Genomic DNA, 25822 nt, shown 5'->3' with positions numbered 1-25822 from the left:
GTCCCCACCCCCCTCCCCACACTCTCGTGCCTCCCCAGTCCCTTCACATTTATTATGAAGGCCGTCACACTCCTCTTACCCTAAAACCACACACCTTAATCCCTTACCCTAAAACCCCTACCCCAAACCCCTTAAATTAACCCCATACCCAAAACAGTAATAAAACTTACATTAGAAGAGGCTGGTGGCGGAGGGTCCATCTGCGGCCTAATGCCAACGGCAAATTGGTCGCGGTGAAACTATTCCGATTCACAGCTAAGTGAGGCTACAGACAGCTTCAGCATAATGGGGAACGCACATTTTATTAGAACCAACAACATGGAAATATAAAACATTAAGAGGACAATGTTTCTTTAAATAAAACTACAAAAAATTATACAAATAACTTGCATTTAAAACGTTATAACTTTTTATCCTTTTAAAATGCTCGTTTATGCACCATAAACTAAAGTCACTTTTCATTGTGATTTAGCGTAACACAGATACACTTGTGCTCTTATATGTGAGCGTCTAAGTCGCTGGTTATCCCTAAACATTCCTGGCTTTAGAGATAGGTCCCTCCCCTGTGTGTCCCCTCTTGTGTGTGTTCAGGTTGGATAACGCACTAAATCCCTTCCCACATTCCCCACATACATGCGGTCTCTCCCCTGTGTGTGTCCTCTTGTGTCTGTCCAGGTTGGATGACGCACTAAATCCCTTCCCACATTCCCCACATACATGCGGTCTCTCCCCTGTGTGTGTCCTCTTGTGTGTGTTCAGGTGGGATAACTGACTAAATCCCTTCCCACATTCCTCACATACATGCGGTCTCTCCTCTGTGTGTGTCCTCTTGTGTGTGTACAGACTGGATAACTCACTAAATCCCTTCCCACATTCCCCACATACATGCGGTCTCTCCCCTGTGTGTGTCCTGTTGTGTGTGTACAGGTTGGATAAGTCACTAAATCCCTTCCCACATTCCCCACATACATGCGGTCTCTCCCCTGTGTGTGTCCTCTGGTGTATGTTCAGCTTGGACAAGTCACTAAATCCCTTCCCACATTCCCCACATACATGTGGTCTCTCCCCTGTGTGTGTCCTCTGGTGTGTGTTCAGGCTGGATAACTGACTAAATCCCTTCCCACATTCCCCACATACATGCGGTCTCTCCCCTGTGTGTGTCCTCTTGTGTGTGTACAGGTGGGATAAGGCACTAAATCTCTTCCCACATTCCCCACATATATGCGGTCTCTCCCCTGTGTGTGTCCTCTGGTGTGTGTTCAGGCTGGATGACACACTAAATCCCTTCCCACATTCCCCACAAACATGCGGTCTCTCCCCTGTGTGTGTCCTCTGGTGTGTGTTCAGGCTGGATAACTGACTAAATCCCTTCCCACATTCCCCACATACATGCGGTCTCTCCCCTGTGTGTGTCCTCTTGTGTGTCCTCAGGCTGGATAAGTCACTAAATCCCTTCCCACATTCCCCACATACATGCGGTCTCTCCCCTGTGTGTGTCCTCTGGTGTGTGTTCAGGCTGGATGCCTGACTAAATCCCTTCCCACATTCCCCACATACATGCGGTCTCTCCCCTGTGTGTGTCCTCTTGTGTGTGTTCAGGTGGGATAACAGACTAAATCCCTTCCCACATTCCCCACATACATGCGGTCTCTCCCCTGTGTGTGTCCTCTTGTGTGTGTTCAGGCTGGATAACCGACTAAATCCCTTCCCACATTCCACACATACATGCGGTCTCTCCCCGGTCTGTGTTCTCTTCTGTGCATTCTGGTCTAATAACCAAGTCAGACTCTTCTCACTTTCTCCAAGATCTTTTCCTGTGGCATCTGCTAATATACATCTTTTTGAATGAGAAGCAGTTACATTGTTTATTAATTGCCTTGACTGTTTGAAAGATGCATTTTCTGTCATATTTATTGGAATGTTGCAAGATTGTTCTGTCCTCATCTTTTCCATATACTCATTTGGGTGTTTGAACTTCAGATGTTTGAGGAGGTAATCCTGACTGCTAAAAGCAACCTTGCAGTGCTGGGATGGGTGGATTATTGGAGCTTGTCTTTGTACTAGACGAGACAAAAAAGTCACTGTTACACAAACTGTCTTACAAAAGGTCATGTAGGAGAGGTAAGTTGGCATATCACAAAAACTTCAGGAAGTAAACTGTAGATGTACATTGTAAAAATGAAGGGTTTAGCACAAAATGTGCAGCATTAGGGCCGGGAGAGTAGCTGTAGTGGATTATACATTTAAAGTGGATCATAATATTTAACGATTTAAAAGGAAATCTCACTAGCTGCAAAACACCAATTAAAGTGGCAGAAATAATTTGATAGATAGTAAGTCGATAGTTTCAGTTTTGAAGGTATAATTAAAAACTATTTGTACAATGAATAGAATACGTGTCTCATTAGAAGCTCACATATCAGTCACCGGGTGTTCCCGTTACCGCACCATGTACCAGGTCTCTAATAGTTATAGGATGACCCAACTTTCTGCTAAATCTGCATTGTTAAATCAGGAACCAAATGCACAATTATTGTATTTTAACATACAGTATATACACATACAATGGTGGTGGGGACAATGCAAACACAAAAACGATGCAAAATCATGGAATGTTATTCCAAAAAATAAAAGCTGTTTGTGCTGTGCACGCGCATAGTAAGTGAAACTTCTTTGACTTTTGTCACAGAAATTGTATTTGTGTTGGTGTTGGTGATGTTTTAATTAAAAATCAAAATACAATCTCAATGACAAAACGCAAATAAATTTGACTTAGAATGCGCGTGCTCGGCACACATCCCCTGTATTAGCTATTTGCACTAAGTGTGAATTCCGCGTGTGACAGTGTGCGTGTGACTGAGAGTGTGCGACTGTGACAGAGAGTGTGCGACTGTGACAGAGAGTGTGCGACTGTGACAGAGAGTGTGCGACTGTGACAGAGAGTGTGCGACTGTGACAGAGAGTGTGCGACTGTGACAGAGAGTGTGCGACTGTGACAGAGAGTGTGCGACTGTGACAGAGAGTGTGCGACTGTGACAGAGAGTGTGCGACTGTGACAGAGAGTGTGCGACTGTGACAGAGAGTGTGCGACTGTGACAGAGAGTGTGCGACTGTGACAGAGTGTGCGACTGTGACAGAGTGTGCGACTGTGACAGAGTGTGCGACTGTGACAGAGTGTGCGACTGTGACAGAGTGTGCGACTGTGACAGAGTGTGCGACTGTGACAGAGTGTGCGACTGTGACAGAGTGTGCGACTGTGACAGAGTGTGCGACTGTGACAGAGTGTGCGACTGTGACAGAGTGTGCGACTGTGACAGAGTGTGCGACTGTGACAGAGTGTGCGACTGTGACAGAGTGTGCGACTGTGACAGAGTGTGCGACTGTGACAGAGTGTGCGACTGTGACAGAGTGTGCGACTGTGACAGAGTGTGCGACTGTGACAGAGTGTGCGACTGTGACAGAGTGTGCGACTGTGACAGAGTGTGCGACTGTGACAGAGTGTGCGACTGTGACAGAGTGTGCGACTGTGACAGAGTGTGCGACTGTGACAGAGTGTGCGACTGTGACAGAGTGTGCGACTGTGACAGAGTGTGCGACTGTGACAGAGTGTGCGACTGTGACAGAGTGTGCGACTGTGACAGAGTGTGCGACTGTGACAGAGTGTGCGACTGTGACAGAGTGTGCGACTGTGACAGAGTGTGCGACTGTGACAGAGTGTGCGACTGTGACAGAGTGTGCGACTGTGACAGAGTGTGCGACTGTGACAGAGTGTGCGACTGTGACAGAGTGTGCGACTGTGACAGAGTGTGCGACTGTGACAGAGTGTGCGACTGTGACAGAGTGTGCGACTGTGACAGAGTGTGCGACTGTGACAGAGTGTGCGACTGTGACAGAGTGTGCGACTGTGACAGAGTGTGCGACTGTGACAGAGTGTGCGACTGTGACAGAGTGTGCGACTGTGACAGAGTGTGCGACTGTGACAGAGTGTGCGACTGTGACAGAGTGTGCGACTGTGACAGAGTGTGCGACTGTGACAGAGTGTGCGACTGTGACAGAGTGTGCGACTGTGACAGAGTGTGCGACTGTGACAGAGTGTGCGACTGTGACAGAGTGTGCGACTGTGACAGAGTGTGCGACTGTGACAGAGTGTGCGACTGTGACAGAGTGTGCGACTGTGACAGAGTGTGCGACTGTGACAGAGTGTGCGACTGTGACAGAGTGTGCGACTGTGACAGAGTGTGCGACTGTGACAGAGTGTGCGACTGTGACAGAGTGTGCGACTGTGACAGAGTGTGCGACTGTGACAGAGTGTGCGACTGTGACAGAGTGTGCGACTGTGACAGAGTGTGCGACTGTGACAGAGTGTGCGACTGTGACAGAGTGTGCGACTGTGACAGAGTGTGCGACTGTGACAGAGTGTGCGACTGTGACAGAGTGTGCGACTGTGACAGAGTGTGCGACTGTGACAGAGTGTGCGACTGTGACAGAGTGTGCGACTGTGACAGAGTGTGCGACTGTGACAGAGTGTGCGACTGTGACAGAGTGTGCGACTGTGACAGAGTGTGCGGCTGTGACAGAGTGTGCGGCTGTGACAGAGTGTGCGGCTGTGACAGAGTGTGCGGCTGTGACAGAGTGTGCGGCTGTGACAGAGTGTGCGGCTGTGACAGAGTGTGCGGCTGTGACAGAGTGTGCGGCTGTGACAGAGTGTGCGGCTGTGACAGAGTGTGCGGCTGTGACAGAGTGTGCGGCTGTGACAGAGTGTGCGGCTGTGACAGAGTGTGCGGCTGTGACAGAGTGTGCGGCTGTGACAGAGTGTGCGGCTGTGACAGAGTGTGCGGCTGTGACAGAGTGTGCGGCTGTGACAGAGTGTGCGGCTGTGACAGAGTGTGCGGCTGTGACAGAGTGTGCGGCTGTGACAGAGTGTGCGGCTGTGACAGAGTGTGCGGCTGTGACAGAGTGTGCGGCTGTGACAGAGTGTGCGGCTGTGACAGAGTGTGCGGCTGTGACAGAGTGTGCGGCTGTGACAGAGTGTGCGGCTGTGACAGAGTGTGCGGCTGTGACAGAGTGTGCGGCTGTGACAGAGTGTGCGGCTGTGACAGAGTGTGCGGCTGTGACAGAGTGTGCGGCTGTGACAGAGTGTGCGGCTGTGACAGAGTGTGCGGCTGTGACAGAGTGTGCGGCTGTGACAGAGTGTGCGGCTGTGACAGAGTGTGCGGCTGTGACAGAGTGTGCGGCTGTGACAGAGTGTGCGGCTGTGACAGAGTGTGCGGCTGTGACAGAGTGTGCGGCTGTGACAGAGTGTGCGGCTGTGACAGAGTGTGCGGCTGTGACAGAGTGTGCGGCTGTGACAGAGTGTGCGGCTGTGACAGAGTGTGCGGCTGTGACAGAGTGTGCGGCTGTGACAGAGTGTGCGGCTGTGACAGAGTGTGCGGCTGTGACAGAGTGTGCGGCTGTGACAGAGTGTGCGGCTGTGACAGAGTGTGCGGCTGTGACAGAGTGTGCGGCTGTGACAGAGTGTGCGGCTGTGACAGAGTGTGCGGCTGTGACAGAGTGTGCGGCTGTGACAGAGTGTGCGGCTGTGACAGAGTGTGCGGCTGTGACAGAGTGTGCGGCTGTGACAGAGTGTGCGGCTGTGACAGAGTGTGCGGCTGTGACAGAGTGTGCGGCTGTGACAGAGTGTGCGGCTGTGACAGAGTGTGCGGCTGTGACAGAGTGTGCGGCTGTGACAGAGTGTGCGGCTGTGACAGAGTGTGCGGCTGTGACAGAGTGTGCGGCTGTGACAGAGTGTGCGGCTGTGACAGAGTGTGCGGCTGTGACAGAGTGTGCGGCTGTGACAGAGTGTGCGGCTGTGACAGAGTGTGCGGCTGTGACAGAGTGTGCGGCTGTGACAGAGTGTGCGGCTGTGACAGAGTGTGCGGCTGTGACAGAGTGTGCGGCTGTGACAGAGTGTGCGGCTGTGACAGAGTGTGCGGCTGTGACAGAGTGTGCGGCTGTGACAGAGTGTGCGGCTGTGACAGAGTGTGCGGCTGTGACAGAGTGTGCGGCTGTGACAGAGTGTGCGGCTGTGACAGAGTGTGCGGCTGTGACAGAGTGTGCGGCTGTGACAGAGTGTGCGGCTGTGACAGAGTGTGCGGCTGTGACAGAGTGTGCGGCTGTGACAGAGTGTGCGGCTGTGACAGAGTGTGCGGCTGTGACAGAGTGTGCGGCTGTGACAGAGTGTGCGGCTGTGACAGAGTGTGCGGCTGTGACAGAGTGTGCGGCTGTGACAGAGTGTGCGGCTGTGACAGAGTGTGCGGCTGTGACAGAGTGTGCGGCTGTGACAGAGTGTGCGGCTGTGACAGAGTGTGCGGCTGTGACAGAGTGTGCGGCTGTGACAGAGTGTGCGGCTGTGACAGAGTGTGCGGCTGTGACAGAGTGTGCGGCTGTGACAGAGTGTGCGGCTGTGACAGAGTGTGCGGCTGTGACAGAGTGTGCGGCTGTGACAGAGTGTGCGGCTGTGACAGAGTGTGCGGCTGTGACAGAGTGTGCGGCTGTGACAGAGTGTGCGGCTGTGACAGAGTGTGCGGCTGTGACAGAGTGTGCGGCTGTGACAGAGTGTGCGGCTGTGACAGAGTGTGCGGCTGTGACAGAGTGTGCGACTGTGACAGAGTGTGCGACTGTGACAGAGTGTGCGACTGTGACAGAGTGTGCGACTGTGACAGAGTGTGCGACTGTGACAGAGTGTGCGACTGTGACAGAGTGTGCGACTGTGACAGAGTGTGCGACTGTGACAGAGTGTGCGACTGTGACAGAGTGTGCGACTGTGACAGAGTGTGCGACTGTGACAGAGTGTGCGACTGTGACAGAGTGTGCGACTGTGACAGAGTGTGCGACTGTGACAGAGTGTGCGACTGTGACAGAGTGTGCGACTGTGACAGAGTGTGCGACTGTGACAGAGTGTGCGACTGTGACAGAGTGTGCGACTGTGACAGAGTGTGCGACTGTGACAGAGTGTGCGACTGTGACAGAGTGTGCGACTGTGACAGAGTGTGCGACTGTGCGTGCGACTGTGACTGTGCGTGCGACTGTGACTGTGCGTGCGACTGTGACTGTGCGTGCGACTGCGTGTGCGCCTGACTGCGAGTGCGACTGAGTGTGACTGAGTGTGCGTGTGACTGTGAGTGTGCGTGTGACTGTGAGTGGGGGTCTGGGGGGGTCAGTGTGTGGGGGTCTGGGGGGGTCAGTCAGTGTGTGTGGGGCTCTGGGGGGGTCAGTGTGTGTGGGGCTCTGGGGGGGTCAGTGTGTGTGGGGCTCTGGGGGGGTCAGGCAGTGTGAATTCCGCGTGTGACAGTGTGCGTGTGACTGAGAGTGTGCGTGTGACAGTGTGCGTGTGACAGTGTGCGTGTGACAGTGTGCGTGTGACAGTGTGCGTGTGACTGAGAGTGTGCGTGTGACTGAGAGTGTGCGTGTGACTGAGAGTGTGCGCGTGACTGAGTGTGCGCGTGACTGAGAGTGTGCGCGTGACTGAGAGTGTGCGCGTGACTGAGAGTGTGCGCGTGACTGAGAGTGTGCGCGTGACTGAGAGTGTGCGCGTGACTGAGAGTGTGCGCGTGACTGAGAGTGTGCGCGTGACTGAGAGTGTGCGCGTGACTGAGTGTGACTGAGTGTGCGTGTGACTGTGAGTGTACGTGTGACTGTGAGTGTGCGTGTGAGTGTGACTGAGTGTGTGTGACTGAGTGTGCGTGTGACTGTGAGTGTGTGTGGGGGTCAGTGTGTGAGGGTCTGGGGGGGTCAGTCAGTGTGTGTGGGGCTCTGGGGGGTCAGTGTGTGTGGGGGTCTGGGGGGGTTAGGCAGTGTGTGTGGGGGTCTGGGGGGGTCAGGCAGTGTGTGTGGGGGTCTGGGGGGGTCAGGCAGTGTGTGTGGGGGTCTGTCAGTGTGTGTGGGGGTCTGGGGGGTTCAGTCAGTGTGTGTGGGGGTCTGGGGGGTTCAGTCAGTGTGTGTGGGGGTCTGGGGGGTTCAGTCAGTGTGTGTGGGGGTCTGGGGTGGTCAGTCAGTGTGTGTGGGGGTCTGGGGGGGGTCAGTCAGTGTGTGTGGGGGTCTGGGGGGGTCAGTCAGTGTGTGTGGGGGTCTGGGGGGGGTCAGTCAGTGTGTGTGGGGGTCTGGGGGGGTCAGTCAGTGTGTGTGGGGGTCTGGGGGGTTCAGTCAGTGTGTGTGGGTCTCTGGGGGGTCAGTCAGTGTGTGTGGGGGTCTGGGGTGGTCAGTCAGTGTGTGTGGGGGTCTGGGGGGGTCAGTCAGTGTGTGTGGGTCTCTGGGGGGTCAGTCAGTGTGTGTGGGGGTCTGGGGTGGTCAGTCAGTATGTGCGGGGGTCAGTCAGTGTGTGTGGGGGTCTGGGGGGGTCAGTCAGTGTGTGTGGGGGTCTGGGGGGGTCAGTCAGTGTGTGGGGGGGTCCGGGGGGGGGTCAGTCAGTGTGTGGCGGGGCCGGGGGGGTCCATCAGTGTGTGGGGGGTCTGGGGGGGTCCGCATGGGTTGCGCCCGGGTTTTTGTACCACCGCTTCCTGGGGGGCCCGCAAACGCCCGCGTCACTGGAGGGCTGAATGGCGCCGCTGCCAGCCGCTTCTGCGCATGCGCGGCATGGCAGCGGTAGTGGAAGTTAGGCGGGCCCATGTGTGGGCTGGGAGGGAGGTCCCATTCGGGTAAGGAAAGGGTGGGTGGGGGGCTGTCCCGGTCGGGCGGTCTCTGCTGTCCCGGGCAGCAGACGGGGACACATGTCAACAGCCGTGGCAGCGGGCGGGGAACGGCGCCGCTGCCAACCGCTTCTGCGCATGCGTGGCTTTCCTCCAGTCCCCATGATTACTGAGCATGCGCGGCTTGGCAGCGGATGTGCGGGGGGAATGGCGGCGTTAGGAGCGGCGCCGGCGGCTATCGCCGCCGCCGCATGTCATCAGCCATGTGGGGGGAGCGGGGGCCATTAGGAGCGGCGCCGGCGGCTATCGCCGCCGCCGCCGCATCTGATTTGTGGAGCGGGTGTGATGTCAGTGTTGGGGTCGGGCTGAGCCAGAACACAGCCCGGCCTCAACTGCCAGCACTGACGTCACATCCGTTTCATTTCTGTCTCCACAATTCATTTTTGCCCCAGTTCGAATGAGGTGCCACTAAGGAAGTTTCACTTCAAAAAGGAATGTGATTCCCTCCCTTTAGTTTAAGGTGACATCCCAGCACCCAAAAAAGGGCATTCATCACATGGTACATAAACCAACTCCCTTCATTACCATAGTGGTTAGCCACTGAGGGGGGTTATTAATGTATTGTAATATTGTTGATGTATTTATTACTGGGTTACCATTTATCGCCAATGTGGATATCTGCCCCCCCCCCCAACCCCCCACAATTGAGAGGGCCTAGTTATCCACAGTGATAATCAATGTATTTTGAATATTCTTTTTTGGTTTTTTTTAAACGTGTATATATTTTTTGTTAATATTTAAAACCACATTTGTCTGAAAGGGATATTGGGCATTAGTCTAGAAGGGGGACAGAGGTAGGGGATGTGGGTGATGACGGTAGTTGCCCCGGGGAGGGTGGTTCAGCTTCCTGTGGGGGGGGGTATAAGGGGGGGAAGTGGTGCTGAGATGGGTTAACCCCTAAATTACCTTAGCGACTAGAATGGCAATGCTTTACTGGCCAGTAACGAGGTCTAATAATTAGGGTAAGGGTAGGGGAAAGGGAAGAGACTCCCGCATCATCTTAACAACTATATCTATAGGCTGAGGTGCAATAGGAATAAATAGCATATGAATAACAAAAGAAAGAGTCCCTACAGAATGCACTCACTGTCTCGTATGTAATGTAATGATTGGCATAAAAGATAAAAACCTTTTAATTATAATTCTAAAAATAGTAGAAGTAAAATTGGCAAAATAGAATCCATGACCAATTCTAATAAACAGACACACTAAATAATAAACACACCAAAATAAAGCAGTATTAAACTGTATTAGTTCGTTGTTCCTAATGGATACCTCTTATTCCATAGCTGAGGATAGTTTAAGGAAAAAATTCCATATTGATAACGTTTATTACCTACTAGTGTAGGTTAATTCCAGAATTTAATATTCAATATTTATTCTTAAACTCCGGATTTAGTAATAAACCCGGGGCACTAGATCCCTAAATAGGGACAACCAAATAGGACAACTATTTACAAAAATATTTTAAAACTGCTTAAACTGCGTATAGTGTATCCACAATCTAGAAGCTCTAGATGTGAGGTCACAAACACACATGGGGCGTGTCTATTCCAAATACTGATAGCTGCTTGATCAGAGTTTAATCAGTTATTCCATCATGGAAATCTAGTTGTGTTGGCTTGGTAAATCAGGTATATCCTGGTTTACCTATTGTTAGTAATTTGCCACACATACAATATATTGACGGGCAACATTAGTACCAATCAAATAAAAGTAGAATTTGAACCCAGGGAATGTTAGGACCTGCTACAGTTATGCCTTTAAAGTGGCAACAGGCTTAAGACACTTTTGCCAAAGGGTTAAACTAAATGACCCTTTTTTTCCAGAGAATATATAGGTATTGCACTGTGTATTTTTGTCACATTGGAAGTAGCTTTGGGCATCTTTGTCTGTTTTTTGTTGTAACCATGCTTTACTAGCCACTACGGTGTCAAAGGGGGGTAGTTTAGTTTAATGTTTATATTATCCTGTGTATATTAAACCGATGACTAGTTGACCTGTGTACTACTAAGGGGTTAATATGTACTGTAATGTATTTTAACAACTATTTTATCCTGTATTCCATGTTAGTTTAGCTCATCTTGCCTATGTATATAATGGGCAGTATATTAGCCATTATATACATAGGAAAGACAGGGCTAACACCAGCCAGGAGTAGGTGATAAAATATTTGCGGTATTTCTGCCGCTCACCCCGTTCCGATAAATATCCGAACTTGATGTATGGCAGTTTTTACTTGAAAATGTGGTTCTATGCCTGTTTTGTATCAGATATGGTGCTTTTAACAGGTCCGAAAAAAAGTGCTTTATTATTGGCGCTACAACACTGATTCATTGCACGGTAATAAGGCACTTTTTTTTAAGGCCGGTAATATGGCATTTTTGGTTACCGCAGCTTGATGCATCCGGCCCTTTGACTCAAGTCAGGTTTAGTGATATTAAGTTCTAGTTGACCTGTAATGGTGTATGCAGATCTATCACTATTTGCAATTTAACACCAGTAATAAGACAATAGAGATGTAAAAACCATGTAACACACATATTCCTAGTTACCTTGTGCTGGCAGGTTACTGAGGCTTTGTCCCCGCTGCCTACTACAGCATCCGCCACGGACGAGAGCCCTCCCCTCAATGGCGCCGGGCCCGCTGCGAGGGGGGGCCGCAGCGCTCGGGCGAGAGTTGCTCCTGCTCTCAATTCTATTCGCGTCGAGCGATACGGCACACCCCCGGCGGTTCAGCCAATGAGGGCGAACCTGCCGGGTGAAGTCATGGCCGCGCCCCGTCTCTCCCCTGCCACGCCCCCCGGTCTCTCTTCCTGTAGTGAGCTGCAGACCGGGGAATCGGCTGAACGCGCCGCCAATCTCGCGGGCGCGCGTTACAGCGGCGTTACCGGGGCCTTAGCCTAACACACATATTCCTGATTACCTTGTGCTGGCGCGTTACTTTTCCACAGCGTGCCCTCTTGATACCAAGCTCTTTCCCATATATATCTCCATACCAGAGCAGGAGATCTGTGTGTGGGGGGAGGTCTGTGCAGGTTCTGTAGTAGATTTTCCTGTGGTCCTGCAACGCCACAAGGTTCTGTTCTTCCTCGTTTCTCGCACAATTTACAAACCTAAAATTGGGACAGTTAGTGAGGTCTCAAAGTGAAAGGGACTGAAAGGGTTAAAATAAAAGCCAGGACCTCCATTTTGTCTGCTTGAACTTTTCCCTACGTTAAATGGTATATGTAAGCAGAAAAGCGACCTTCACATATGTAGGCAGTATTTTCCAGCTTCTGCTAATTGTTTTCAGTTATAGTAGAACATAGCCAAGGCTATAGATCAGTGATTCCCAACCTTTTTTGTTTGGAGGAACCATTAAAGTATGTCGTAAAATTTCAGGGAACCCCTATCTGAATGACATGTTCGACAGGGGGTAAATCACAAAATAGACGTGTAAAGCAGTAGGGGTAATAAATAATAATTAACTCATACTTTTGAATAAACAATGTGTATATATTTTGTAATGATTTTAGTTTAAACATCACCCCCCCTTTGCATCTCATATCACCCCCCCCCCTGCATCTCACATCACCCCCCACGGATCGATCGATCTCTCTCTCTCCTTACTTCTCTCTCCACTCTCCTCTCCCACTCTCTCCTCGCCCTCCTTTTCTCTCTCCTCTCCCTCCTTTTCTCTCTCCCCTCTCCCACCTTCTCCCTCCTCGCACACACTCTCTCTCTCTGTCTCTCACTCGCACACACTCTCTCTCTCTGTCTCTCACTCGCACACACTCTCTCTCTGTCTCACTCGCACACAGTCTCTCTCTGTCTCACTCACACACACTCTCTCTCTGTCTCTCACTCGCACACACTCTCTCTCTCTGTCTCTCACTCGCACACCCTCTCTCTCTCTGTCTCTCACTCGCACACACTCTCTCTCTGTCTCTCACTCGCACACACTCTCTCTCTCTGTCTCACACTTGCACACACACTCTCTGTCTCACACTCGCACACACTCTGTCTCACACTCGCACACACTGTCTCACTCGCACACACTGTCTCACACTCGCACACACACGCACAGTCACTATCACACACGCACAGTCACACTCTCTCTGTCACACTCTCTCTCTCTGTCACACTCTCTCTCTCTGTCACACTCTCTCTCTCTGTCACACTCTCTCTGTCACACTCTCTCTGTCACACTCTCTCTCTCTGTCACACTCTCTCTCTCTCTGTCACACTCTCTCTCTCTGTCACACTCTCTCTCTCTCTGTCACACTCTCTCTCTCTCTGTCACACTCTCTCTCTCTCTGTCACACTCTCTCTCTCTCTGTCACACTCTCTCTCTCTCTGTCACACTCTCTCTCTCTCTGTCACACTCTCTCTCTCTGTCACACTCTCTCTCTCTGTCACACTCTCTCTCTCTCTGTCACACTCTCTCTCTCTCTGTCACACTCTCTCTCTCTCTGTCACACTCTCTCTCTCTCTGTCACACTCTCTCTCTCTCTGTCACACTCTCTCTCTCTCTGTCACACTCTCTCTCTCTGTCACACTCTCTCTCTCTGTCACACTCTCTCTCTCTGTCACACTCTCTCTCTCTGTCACACTCACTCTCTCTGTCACACTCACTCTCTCTGTCACACAGTGTCACACACAGTACTCACACACAGTACTCACACTCTCTCTCTGTCACACACAGTCACACACACACACTCTCACACAAGCAACGTTTACAGCAGAAGCAGCATCTCCTTCCTCTTGTGAGTGGAGTTTAGATCATATGGCTCATATTATCCATAGTGGTAGGAATAGCACTGCAAGGTACATAGAACATTATGTATGTATGTATGTATGTCTTTATTTGTATAGCGCCATAAAATGTACATAGCGCTTCACAGTAGTAATACATGTCATATAAATAGCAAATATAAATAACACATCATGGGAATAAGTGCTTCAGACATACTGTAAAAGTAACATTAAGGAAGGAGTCCCTGCTCCGAGGAGCTTACAATCTAATTGGTAGGTAGGGAGAACGTACAGAGACAGTAGGAGGGAATACTAGTAAGTGCGTCTGCAGGAGGCCAAGCTTTGTGTCATGTGTCCATGATTATCCAGTGCTACTCATATGCTTCTTTAAGCAGATGTGTCTTAAGGTGGGTCTTAAAGGTGGATAGCGAGGGGGCTAGTCGGGTATTGAGGGGAAGAGCATTCCAGAGGTGTGGGGCAGAAAGTGAGAAAGGTTTAAGGCGGGAGAGAGCTTTAGATACAAAGGGGGTAGAAAGAAGACATCCTTGAGAAGAACGCAAGAGTCGTGATGGTGCATAGCGAGAAATTAGGGCTGAGATGTAATGAGGGGCAGAAGAATGTAAAGCTTTAAAAGTGAGCAGTAGAATTGAGTGTGAGATACGCGATTTAATCGGAAGCCAGGAGAGTGATTTCAGCAGGGGAGACGCTGAGACAGATTTAGGAAAGAGTAGAGTGATTCTGGCAGCAGTGTTTAGGATAGATTGTAGGGGAGACAGGTGAGAGGTAGGAAGGCCGGACAGCAGGAGGTTGCAGTAATCGAGACGTGAGAGAATGAGGGCCTGAGTCAGAGTTTTAGCAGTTGAGTAACAGAGGAAAGGGCGTATCTTTGTGATATTGCGGAGGAAAAAGCGACAAGTTTTAGAAACGTTTTGAATATGAGAGGAGAATGAGAGAGAGGAATCAAGTGTGACCCCTAGGCAGCGTGCTTGGGCTACTGGGTGAATGATCGTATTTCCAATAGCAATGTGGAAGGATGTAGTAGGGCCAGGTTTGGGAGGTAGTATAAGGAGCTCTGTTTTTGCCATGTTAAGTTTCAGTCGGCGGATGGCCATCCAGGATGATATTCCAGAGAGGCATTCAGAAACTTTGGTCTGTATAGCAGGTGTAAGGTCAGGGGTTGAAAGGTAAATTTGTGTGTCGTCAGCATAGAGGTGATATTTAAACCCAAAAGATGTGATTAGGTCACCTAGAGAGAGTGTGTAGAGAGAAAAGAGAAGGGGTCCCAGGACAGAGCCCTGGGGTACCCCCACAGAGAGATCAATAGAGGAGGAGGAGGTGTTAGCAAAAGAGACACTGAAGGTACGATGGGAGAGGTAAGAGGAGATCCAGGATAAAGCTTTGTTCCGAATACCAAGAGTATGGAGAATGTGAAGGAGAAGAGGGTGGTCCACGGTGTCGAATGCTGCAGAGAGGTCGAGTAATATGAGCAGAGTGTAATGACCTCTGTCTTTGGCAGCGTGGAGGTCGTCAGTTATTTTAGTGAGGGCTGTTTCAGTAGAGTGAGCAGTGCGGAAGCCAGATTGTAGAGGGTCTAGTACAGAATAGGTGTTGAGAAAGTGTAGCAATCGAGAGAATACAAGACGTTCAAGGAGTTTGGAGGCAAAAGGCAGGAGGGAGACAGGTCGATAGAAGGACAGGTAGGGTCAAGCTTGCTGTTTTTGAGTAATGGTATAACGGTTGCATGCTTGAAGGATGAAGGAAAGGTACCAGAGTAGAGGGAAGAGTTAAAGATCTGTGTGAGCATAGGGATTATAGAAGGAGCAAGAGGTTTTAGGAGATGGGAGGGAATGGGGTCAAGTGGGCAAGTGGTAGAGGGCGAAGAGGAGATCAGCAGTGATACATCCTCCTCCGAGATAGCAGAAAAAGAGTCAAGAAAGACAGGAGGAGAGTTGGGAAGCATTGTGGGATGGGAGGAGGCAACAGATGGGATGTTCTGCCGTATGGACTCCACCTTTTTCTTAAAAAAGTCAGCAAAGTCCTGAGGTGATATGGATGAAGAAGAGGAGGCAGCTGAGGGTGGTCTGAGTAGAGAGTCAAAGACAGAAAAGAGACGGCGTGGGTTAGACTTGTGTGTGTTGATTAGTGATGAAAAGTAGGTTTGTTTAGCCTGAAAGAGGGCAGAGTTGAAACAGGATAGCATAAATTTGTAGTGAATGAAGTCTGCGAGCGTATGAGATTTCCTCCAGAGGCGTTCAGAGGAATGAGTGGAGGAACGCAGCATGCGTGTGTGGGAGTTTAGCCAGGGTCTGGGGTTAGAAGGGCGAGGACGGCAGAGAGAAAGTGGGGCATGAAGATCAAGAGAGGAAGATAAGGCAGAGTTGTAGTTCCTGACCAGGTTGTCAGGGTCTGAAGTGGAACTGAGAGAGGAGAGGGAGGAGCGTAAAGTGGAATCAAGAGCTGGTAGGTTAATAGAGTGCAGGTTTCTGCAAAAACGAGGGCGAGATGGAGATGGAGATGGAGAGAAGCGAGAGAGAGAAAATGAGATGAGGTGATGGTCAGAGAGAGGAAAAGGGGAAATGGAGAAGTCGGAGAGAGAGAAGTTTTTAGTGAAAACCAGGTCTAAGTAGTGGCCATCCTTGTGGGTGCTGGCTGCAGTCCACTGTTGAAGGCCAAAAGAAGAGGTTAGAGAAAGAAAGCGGGAAGCCCAAGGGAGAGAGGGGTCATCAATGTGGCAATTGAAGTCCCCAAGGAGAAGAACAGGGGAGTCTGAGGAGAGAAAGAAAGAGAGCCAGGATTCAAAGTGAGAGAGAAAGGCAGAAGGGGGATGAGTAGAGGAAGGTGGGCGATAGATGACCGCCACATGGACCGGGAGAGGAGAGAAGATCTGGACTGTGTGAGCCTCGAAGGAGGGAAAAGCAAGAGAGGGGGGAATAGAAACTGTTCTGTAACGGCAGAGAGAGGAGAGCAGGAGCCCCACGCCTCCACCCCTGCCATCAGTGCGTGGAGTGTGGGAGAAGGAAAGGCCACCGTAGGAGAGGGCAGCTTCCAGAGCAGAGTCAGACTGAGTGAGCCAGGTCTCAGTTATAGCAAAGAGAAGCAGGGAGTGAGAGAGAAAGAAGTCATGCACAGAGAGGAACTTGTTAGAGAGGGAGCGAGCATTCCAAAGTGCACAGGAGAAAGGGAGAGAGGACGGAGGGTGGCAGGGGATGGGTATGAGGTTAGAGGGGTTGACACCAGAAGGAGTAGAAGTTGCATGTGGAAGGCGAGGACGAGAGCAAGTAGAAATAAGGCAGGGACCAGGATTGGGAGAGATATCCCCAGAAGCAAGGAGGAGAAGCATGGACAGAAAGAGAATGTGTGAGGATGATTTGTAGGGGTGTGTTTTAGTGCAGGCGGCATAACTGTGTGGTGACAGAGGGCGCAGGTAAGAGAGGAGTTCATGTGAACTGAGAAGTGGTGAAGTAAGGAGAGATGGCGAAATATGAATAGAGTTAGAGACATGAGGCTGGTGGAAGGAAGTGCATAATTTGAAAATAAGTGAGGTTACAGTAAATATAAAAAGTAAAGGTGGCATCACAGCAATAGTAATGTGTTGAGATGTGCAGTGTGGGATGATAACCTTCTTTCCAGCGTAGTTCAAATGCAGGAATCAGAAGCAGTAGAGTGTGTCCACTTTTTCCACTTCTTTTTGAACTTCCTTTTTTAAACTTCCACTACTTGAAAGATTTCTACTTAAAAGCATTTCTGCTTAAGAGCAAAGGCTGCTAGCAGCAATGGCTGTTGTAAGTTTACTTATATACATGTAGAAAGTCACCTGGTTGGTACAACAAACTTAATTAGCACATGTGAGCGTAGTTAAACCAAATTGTTTTTCAAAGGTGGGTTATGAGATTATGAGATAGGATCTCATTATGAGATAGGATCTAAGTCAGAGCGTTGTGCTTCCCAAGGTGAAGGCTCCAAAACGCTCCGACAGGAAATCGCATCCGACGTCTCCGATTAGCCTGCGCACCAGGGAGTGACGCTGGACATACCCAACATATGTTTCACCTGATAGGCTTCAATGGGACGGCCCCGGACGGCACGCGAACTAAGGCCAGGGAAAGCACTCGCTTTCCCTCAGCAGGCATCTGCATGGCTGGAGTCACCATTGGACTCAGCCTAAGGCTACATACGGGCAGCATATTTTAAGTAGGAAGGGGGGTCATTCCTGCTCAACCTTAATATCCATCATTAAATAGTTGTAGTGGCGGTGCAATGGGAAGAAACCGATATATTTCCAAAAAAGGTGTTCGAGAGATGATCACCAAAAAAGATTCCCAGTTAAGTTGCACTCAGCCTTAAGTGCAAAGTAGTGAGAATTAAATATATATAATTCTTAGTAGGGCTGTATTGACCTTTAGGGCAGCCTACCCAGCTAGCTCACAGTCCTACACGATACCATATGCAAACATAACATCTGGTGTTAATATTGTATATGTGCTTATTAGGTATTAACCCCTTGTTTAACCCGTGTAAAATCAGAGCCGCATTTGCATTTTATCCTGTTCATGGATACTAATTACATAGCTAAGACAGCAAAAATAATTCTTAGTAAGGCTGCATTGACCCTAGGGGCAGCCTACCTAGTGAGTTCACAGTCCTACATAATACACTATATACACTGATACTTACCTTCTGTAAAGGAATAACTATGTTCTGACTATTGCTGTGTTTGCAACTTAGCAGTGTTACAATAGTAACCATCCACTATTGAGAAAAGTATTCCATTTCATAGATTGATACTTTGTGCGACTGATACTCTGTATAACTGAGAGTGATAAACCTAGGATTAAGGTGCTTCACTTCTGCATATACTAGCGTCTGGAGACTGTGTGATAACCAAACGACTACGATATAATTATCACTGGTGTAACAATTAGCACATACTGTGTAAAAAAGAGAAGCAAGAATTTTAATATAGTATAGTTTATTTGGGTTTATTTTTGATAGATGAGTTTAATAAAATGATTTTAAATGTTAGTATTTACCTATGTACTTATCTCCTTGGGGTTTATGAAATATAAATAACCTTAAGACACCTACTGTTTAATTATAAGGAAAAATAAACAATAGGCTGAGTGCAACTTAACTGGGAATCTTTTTTGGTGATCATCTCTCGAACACCTTTTTTGGAAATATATCGGTTTCTTCCCATTGCACCGCCACTACAACTATTTAATGATGGATATTAAGGTTGAGCAGGAATGACCCCCCTTCCTACTTAAAATATGCTGTTTGGATCTCTTTGATCCGTTTCGTCGTATTCCTAGCTCCCTAGTGCAATGTTTATGAATTTGTGCTAACTTGTGGAAAGAAGTGTTTAATAGTGTCTGTAATTTGGAATTTTGGACAAGAATGTCTGGTGTACTATCACATCAACCAAACTTTGATGAATGGAGTAATGAGGCACAAAATGTCTTCTCCAGTAACAAAATAGTGGCTGACTCCACTGATACACCAGATATTAAGAAATATTTCTCTGAACTAGATAAACTATATACCACACAAACGAAAACTTGGTGGGAAATAACTAGTTTAGAGAAATATGTATCTGAAAAGCTTGTACCTAGGGGATTAAGAGCATCAGTAACCCCTTCACACCTCATTACAGATGAGGAATTCCATAAGGGCTGGTCTAAAATTCTTTTGGAATGTTCTGAAAGACTAATGAAATTCCTGATAGACTTTGAATGCAAAAAATTGGAGAAAACTAATGTGTTGATAAAAGAATCCCTCAGTCTGGTACATACCTGGAAGGATCATACAGAATTTGATAATCTGGATAAAAATTTAAAAATTAATATTTGGAAACTAAAGGCTGAAATTATTGAAAGAAAACAACGTAAATATCTGCGTGACGTCAAAGATTTTGACGAGGGAAAGATTTTTAGGAAAACGTCTCGCCCCTTTCCCCAATCAGCTAGAGGTAACTCTAAACCAGGAGATTCCTCTACGGAATGGGAAAATAGTGATGCAGAACAAGAAGCGATTCATATCCCAATTACATATACTGATTATAGATCAAATACAGTACCCCATGATTTTTTTAGACCACAGTAGTCCCCAAAACGCAAGTCGAGGAGGAAGAGAACACGGAGAGGGGGATCATCTAAACCAACTAAGAGACCGGGAACGCTGGGGTTACAAATCACAGAGCAGGGGGAGGGGAACAAGGAGACAACGGAGATATCGCAGATAATCAATCTTTCCAGCAAGACACTAACCCAGGCACATGTCACGGTGTTATCAAGGGGGTTGTCCTATTGCCCAACTAACACACTAGACAAATTTGAAAGCATAAAAGACCTGAACCTCTTTTCAAGAAAGTTATTATTGCATAAATTTCATAGTAGACGAGAAAAAAGATTGAACCTCAATACCCCAATGGAAGGTTTTGATCATCTTGATCGGATGACAATCCGTCTACTAGGAGACCTACTGAATGAAAGCGAGAAACCACCTGGTGAGGGACCGTTTACTGATGTTAGAAACAAATCTAAATTTATACCAGCCATGGAAACATGCTCAAATATAGATATGTTTACTAAATTAGTCACTAATGACATTGAAGGTCTACAAAAACATACAAAAACTCACCATAACATCTCAGCAAAAGAGATAGATGCACTTAAAGATCTGGAATCAGATACCACAATAATAATTAAACCATCTGACAAAGGGGGTAACACGGTCATTATGAATAAAGATGATTACCTCCAGGAATGTGCTAAACTGTTGAGTGATAAGAAATGTTACAAAGTTCTAGCTAAAGACCCTACAGAAAGTTTTAAAGATACTCTCAAAACAATTCTAAAAGATGGTCTTGAGCAAAAGGTGATCACAAAAACTGAACATGATTTTATCTTTGTACCTAACCCGAGAATTGCCACCTTTTACCATCTCCCTAAGGTACATAAGGGGATATCACCACCACCGGGCAGACCGATTGTATCGGGGATTGGCAATGTAACCTCCAATGCCAGTGTCTACTTAGACAAATTTTTGAGGTCGTTTGTAAGCTCACTTCCATCTTACCTGAAAGATACAAGGGATATTTTGTCCAAAATTAATGATGTTCAAATTGATAATGAAACATATCTGGTTGGCCTGGATGTGGTGAACTTATACACCAGTATACCACATAAAATAGGCCTTGAGGCAACTATGTTCTTTTTGAGATCAAGGAACACAGAAACCCAACTGCATAATGACTTCATCATTAAACTACTGGACTTCACACTCAAAAGCAACTTCTTCATATTTAATGGGAAGTATTATCATCAGATCCAGGGCACCGCAATGGGGACAACGTGTGCTCCCACCTATGCCAATCTATATCTAGGCTGGTGGGAGGAAACCGTGGTGTTAAGCGAGGCCCTGGAGATATATGCGGACCACATTATTCTATGGGTCCGCTATATCGATGATATTATGCTTTTGTGGAGGGGTACTTCGGAACTTTTGTATGAATTTGTAGGCAAATTGAACGACAATATGTGTAATCTGAAATTGACCATACAAATGGACAAAGATAAGATTGATTTTCTAGATGTCACCATCAAAAGAGGTAATGACGGATACCTAGAAACAACCATATTTCGTAAACCAACAGCCTACTTAAAGCTGATAGCCACCACCCCGACCACCTAATACAAAACATCCCGACGGGACAATTCCTCCGTTTGCGACGGAATTGTTCAACACTATCTGAATACGAACTAAAAGCGGAAGACATGTGCAAGCGCTTTTACAAAAAGGGGATATGGTAAAAAGGCAGTCAGAAAGGCATACTTAAGGGCATTACATACAAATAGAGACACACTTTTGACCCCAAGTGGAAGGAGAGCACCCACTAAGGAAGTGATTCGGTACATTAGTACCTACAATACACAATGGAACGACCTCAGAAGAATTTTCAGTAGACACTGGCATTTATTGACTGAGGATGAGGATTTAGCAGAGGTACTTAATAGATCTCCTACATTTACCAGTAGAAGATCTAGAAACATCAAAGACAGAATCGTTCAAAGTCACTACCAACAAGCACCAACTAGGACATGGCTGGACCAGAAACCACGGGGGTCATACCCCTGTTTGCGCTGTAAAGCCTGCGCATTTATGCCACAAACAAAGACCTTCACAGACACAAATAAACACAATACATTTATGATAAAAGACTTTATTAATTGTAATAGTAAAGGAATCATCTATCTAATCAAATGTACCTGTGAGAAAATGTATGTGGGAAAAACATATAGGGAACTGAAAGTTCGGGTATTGGAGCATCTTGGCTCAATACGAAACAACCAAGACACACCTGTCTCGAGACACGTCAATGGCTTACATAATGGCAACTGCAAATCCTTACAATTCTCAGGTATTGAACAAATACCTTTGGGACCGCGTAAGGGTGACTGGAACAAACAACTGTTGCAGAAAGAGTGCAAATGGATTTTCAGGCTAAAGACACAGAGTCCAATGGGGTTGAATGAAGGTTTTATTTTTTCCCCCTTTATATAACACACTATTTACCTGTTTTGCGCCTTTATATGACTTCCATTATTAGACATTTTTCCCTCTATACCCTAATACACAGGGCTAATAGAAATTGAATCATCCAATTCAACTGTTCCACATACTTTTCAATCCACAAGCAGACACAGATCAGGACATTGTACTATCCAATACAAAATGCAAGCACCAAATTAAGATGCTATCTCTTTAAGAGGCTGGTACTTTAATCCTAATTGGGCCACCTATGCACATTAAGAGTAGCCCTAAGCCTCGCCCCCAGGAGTAGTATAAAGGGAGATCTTCCCTGCATGTAGGCACACTCCTCCCCCCTTGAAGAAGTGCTGGTCCACAGCATGAAACAGCTGTCGGGCAGTCAGGCAGAACACTGATGACGTCAGCCGTCACGGAGGAACTTGCTTCACACAGCATGATTAACAGCCACTAGACGCTGGATGCAGAGACACGGAGTTAACACGGTTGTATATCCAATTACAGTGTGATAAAGCCACTAAGCTATACTTTAACCCAGCATTAAGTGATGTATAAATGGGTACTTTACCCAGTATGAAAGGGCAACTGAAGTGGTTTATAATTACAGTGTATTTTGAAGTGCAATTACTGACTCATATGTAGTACCTGACCTGGGTTAAAACACATGGTGCTATTATTGAATGCATAGATGTGTTGATAAGGCATTTACCCTTTGCTTTATCCATGTGAGATCAGAACCACTTTTGTACTATACACTGTCTATGGTGAATAAGCACATATAGCTAAGACATAAGTAGTGAGAATTAAATATATATAATTCTTAGTAGGGCTGTATTGACCTTTAGGGCAGCCTACCCAGCTAGCTCACAGTCCTACACGATACCATATGCAAACATAACATCTGGTGTTAATATTGTATATGTGCTTATTCGGTATTAACCCCTTGTTTAACCCGTGTAAAATCAGAGCCGCATTTGCATTTTATCCTGTTCATGGATACTAATTACATAGCTAAGACAGCAAAAATAATTCTTAGTAAGGCTGCATTGACCCTAGGGGCAGCCTACCTAGTGAGTTCACAGTCCTACATAATACACTATATACACTGATACTTACCTTCTGTAAAGGAATAACTATGTTCTGACTATTGCTGTGTTTGCAACTTAGCAGTGTTACAATAGTAACCATCCACTATTGAGAAAAGTATTCCATTTCATAGATTGATACTTTGTGCGACTGATACTCTGTATAACTGAGAGTGATAAACCTAGGATTAAGGTGCTTCACTTCTGCATATGCTAGCGTCTGGAGACTGTGTGATAACCAAACGACTACGATATAATTATCACTGGTGTAACAATTAGCACATACTGTGTAAAAAAGAGAAGCAAGAATTTTAATATAGTATAGTTTATTTGGGTTTATTTTTGATAGATGAGTTTAATAAAATGATTTTAAATGTTAGTATTTCCCTATGTACTTATCTCCTTGGGGTTTATGAAATATAAATAACCTTAAGACACCTACTGTTTAATTATAAGGAAAAATAAACAATAGGCTGAGTGCAACTTAACTGGGAATCTTTTTTGGTGATCATCTCTCGAACACCTTTTTTGGAAATATACATACGGGCAGCAATGGTGCTGAACAAGGCTGTGAGGAGAACAGGAGTGAGGGGAGAGGTGCAAAGAGCTGCTGTGATCACATGCTCATTGCCATTTACTTGAGTGGCTGTTACAGTGCAATTGAAGCTATTGCACTTTAGTGAATCTAGTGTTTGGTAAACAGAGGAGGCAAAGTGGATAAGGAAAAATAACCCCCTGCAGATCAGTATCTGGGGGGCAAATAAAGGGTGTGGGAGGAAGGGGGATACAGAACACAAACAGCAATAGAAACACAGTAAGAGAAACCATGTGAGACGGGTAACTCTTCTCTTGAGGGGGTATTGGAGAAATAATTTGACAAGCTGTTTGGGGGATAAAATAAATGAATATTTCTGTAACTTCAGTAGTTTCCAGGGGTTTTGCAAGGATTTGGAAAGACAATAAGTGATGGTAATGGTCACAGTAATAGGCTGGAGAATATAGATGTGCCATTAGCTGCCCAGTAAACTATGTAAAGTAGTGTAGGTGACGGCAACCAAAGTTATCCATAATGTCAGCAGCTGCCTCTAATTAAATAAGGCTTTGAAAAAAATGGCCCTGCGTTCCTAAGACAGGGAAAGACTTGTGTGGGCGAGAGGAAAAGGCGCGCTTAGGATAGCTAGCAAGGAGAAAAGGCTGATTGTACAAACTCTTATGGGTTTGTAATCTCAGGATTTATTTAAACTGAAGCAGAGTAGGAAAATGATATTTAAAGGGGCAGTCCCTCCTAGGAAGAACGTGAACCAACAATAATGGCATATTTAATAGGTTAAATGCAGCAAATTGTCAAATTAAAAATCCCGTTTAGCAAACAAAAAAACATAACATTTCCGTAGGAAACAAAGTAATTATAATGCCCTCATTAGTCAAACACAAATGTTCCTGGACAAATACAGAACAGGATTTCTTTCACAATACACATTTATTTTAACCCTTTGAGTGATGGAGGGGTCACGTGATCGCTCTCTCATGATGACAGAACGGACGGGGAGACCCCCTCACTTCTATCCCACGTAGTGATAGATCCGTCCTACTCTGCACAGGAGCACAGAATGTCATCTCCCATAGGAAACCCAGCAGGATTACTATGACGTAGCTATTACATCATGGGGCCAGACGCGGTGACATAGCAGCTACATTAAAAGGGCACCCAAAGGGTTAAATGGGGATTTTATCCTTTTCAGGGAAGTCAGGTTACTCCAAGTGATTTCATGTTTTCCCGCCGCTAGGTTGGATTTAAAGCAGCAGTTCAAGCTGGTTTAAAAAAAAAAAAAAAACCCTTCAATGCAAACACTGACGAGTGATTAACTAAGCTGCAGATCGATCCGTTCTCCTGTGATCAATCAGCGAAGATTCGGCTAGAGGGGTCACTAAATCCCTGTGTAATGCAGTCAGAGAAACATATATTTATATTCATACTAGCTGAGAGACCCGGCGTTGCCCGTGAGAAAAATTTCTCGCTCTTTTCTCTCCCCCTTTCTCTTTTCTCCCCCCCCCTACCTCAGAGGGGAGGGACGGACAGGAGGGGGGGGGCAGTGGACAGGAGGGGGGGAGGGGCAGTGGACAGGAGGGGGGGAGGGGCAGTGGACAGGAGGGGGGGAGGGGCAGTGGACAGGAGGGGGGGAGGGACAGTGGACAGGAGGGGGGGAGGGACAGTGGACAGGAGGGGGGGAGGGACAGTGGACAGGAGGGGGGAGGGACAGTGGACAGGAGGGGGGGAGGGACAGTGGACAGGAGGGGGGATGGACAGTGGACAGGAGGGGGGGATGGACAGTGGACAGGAGGGGAGGGGGGACAGTGGACAGGAGGGGGGAGACAGTGGACAGGAAAGGGGAGACAGTGGACAGGAGGGGGGAGACAGTGGACAGGAGGGGGGAGACAGTGGACAGGAGGGGGGAGACAGTGGACAGGAGGGGGGAGACAGTGGACAGGAGGGGGGAGACAGTGGACAGGAGGGGGGAGACAGTGGACAGGAGGGGGGAGACAGTGGACAGGAGGGGGGAGACAGTGGACAGGAGGGGGGAGACAGTGGACAGGAGGGGGGAGACAGTGGACAGGAGGGGGGAGACAGTGGACAGGAGGGGGGAGACAGTGGACAGGAGGGGGGGGGCAGTGTGGACAGGAGGGGGGGGGCAGTGTGGACAGGAGGGGGGGGGCAGTGTGGACAGGAGG

At 47.7% G+C, this 25822-nt stretch overlaps 1 protein-coding gene across 1 annotated transcript; it reads right to left on the bottom strand.

Moving 5' to 3' along the window:
- Window positions 1-292: 292 nt before the first annotated feature.
- On the bottom strand, window positions 293-12227 carry LOC142476977 (uncharacterized). Its single transcript, XM_075582043.1, has 2 exons — window positions 11650-12227; window positions 293-2060 (listed from the first exon to the last, which is right to left on the bottom strand). The coding sequence occupies exon 2, from the start codon at window positions 1951-1953 to the stop codon at window positions 529-531; it is 1425 nt and encodes a 474-aa protein (XP_075438158.1). The 5' UTR covers window positions 1954-2060; window positions 11650-12227; the 3' UTR covers window positions 293-528.
- Between the last annotated feature and the right edge of the window lie 13595 nt (window positions 12228-25822).

Source organism: Ascaphus truei, unplaced genomic scaffold (genome assembly GCF_040206685.1).
Source record: "Ascaphus truei isolate aAscTru1 unplaced genomic scaffold, aAscTru1.hap1 HAP1_SCAFFOLD_1837, whole genome shotgun sequence".
In the NCBI taxonomy this organism is placed as follows: Eukaryota; Metazoa; Chordata; class Amphibia; order Anura; family Ascaphidae; genus Ascaphus; species Ascaphus truei.
Note: the sequence above shows the minus strand (reverse complement) of the source record. Positions and strands in the feature narration are given on the sequence as shown.

Excerpts from the sequence above, each read along its gene's own strand:
- LOC142476977 (XM_075582043.1), bottom strand. The coding sequence starts at position 1,953 with ATGGAAAAGATGAGGACAGAACAATCTTGCAACATTCCAATAAATATG.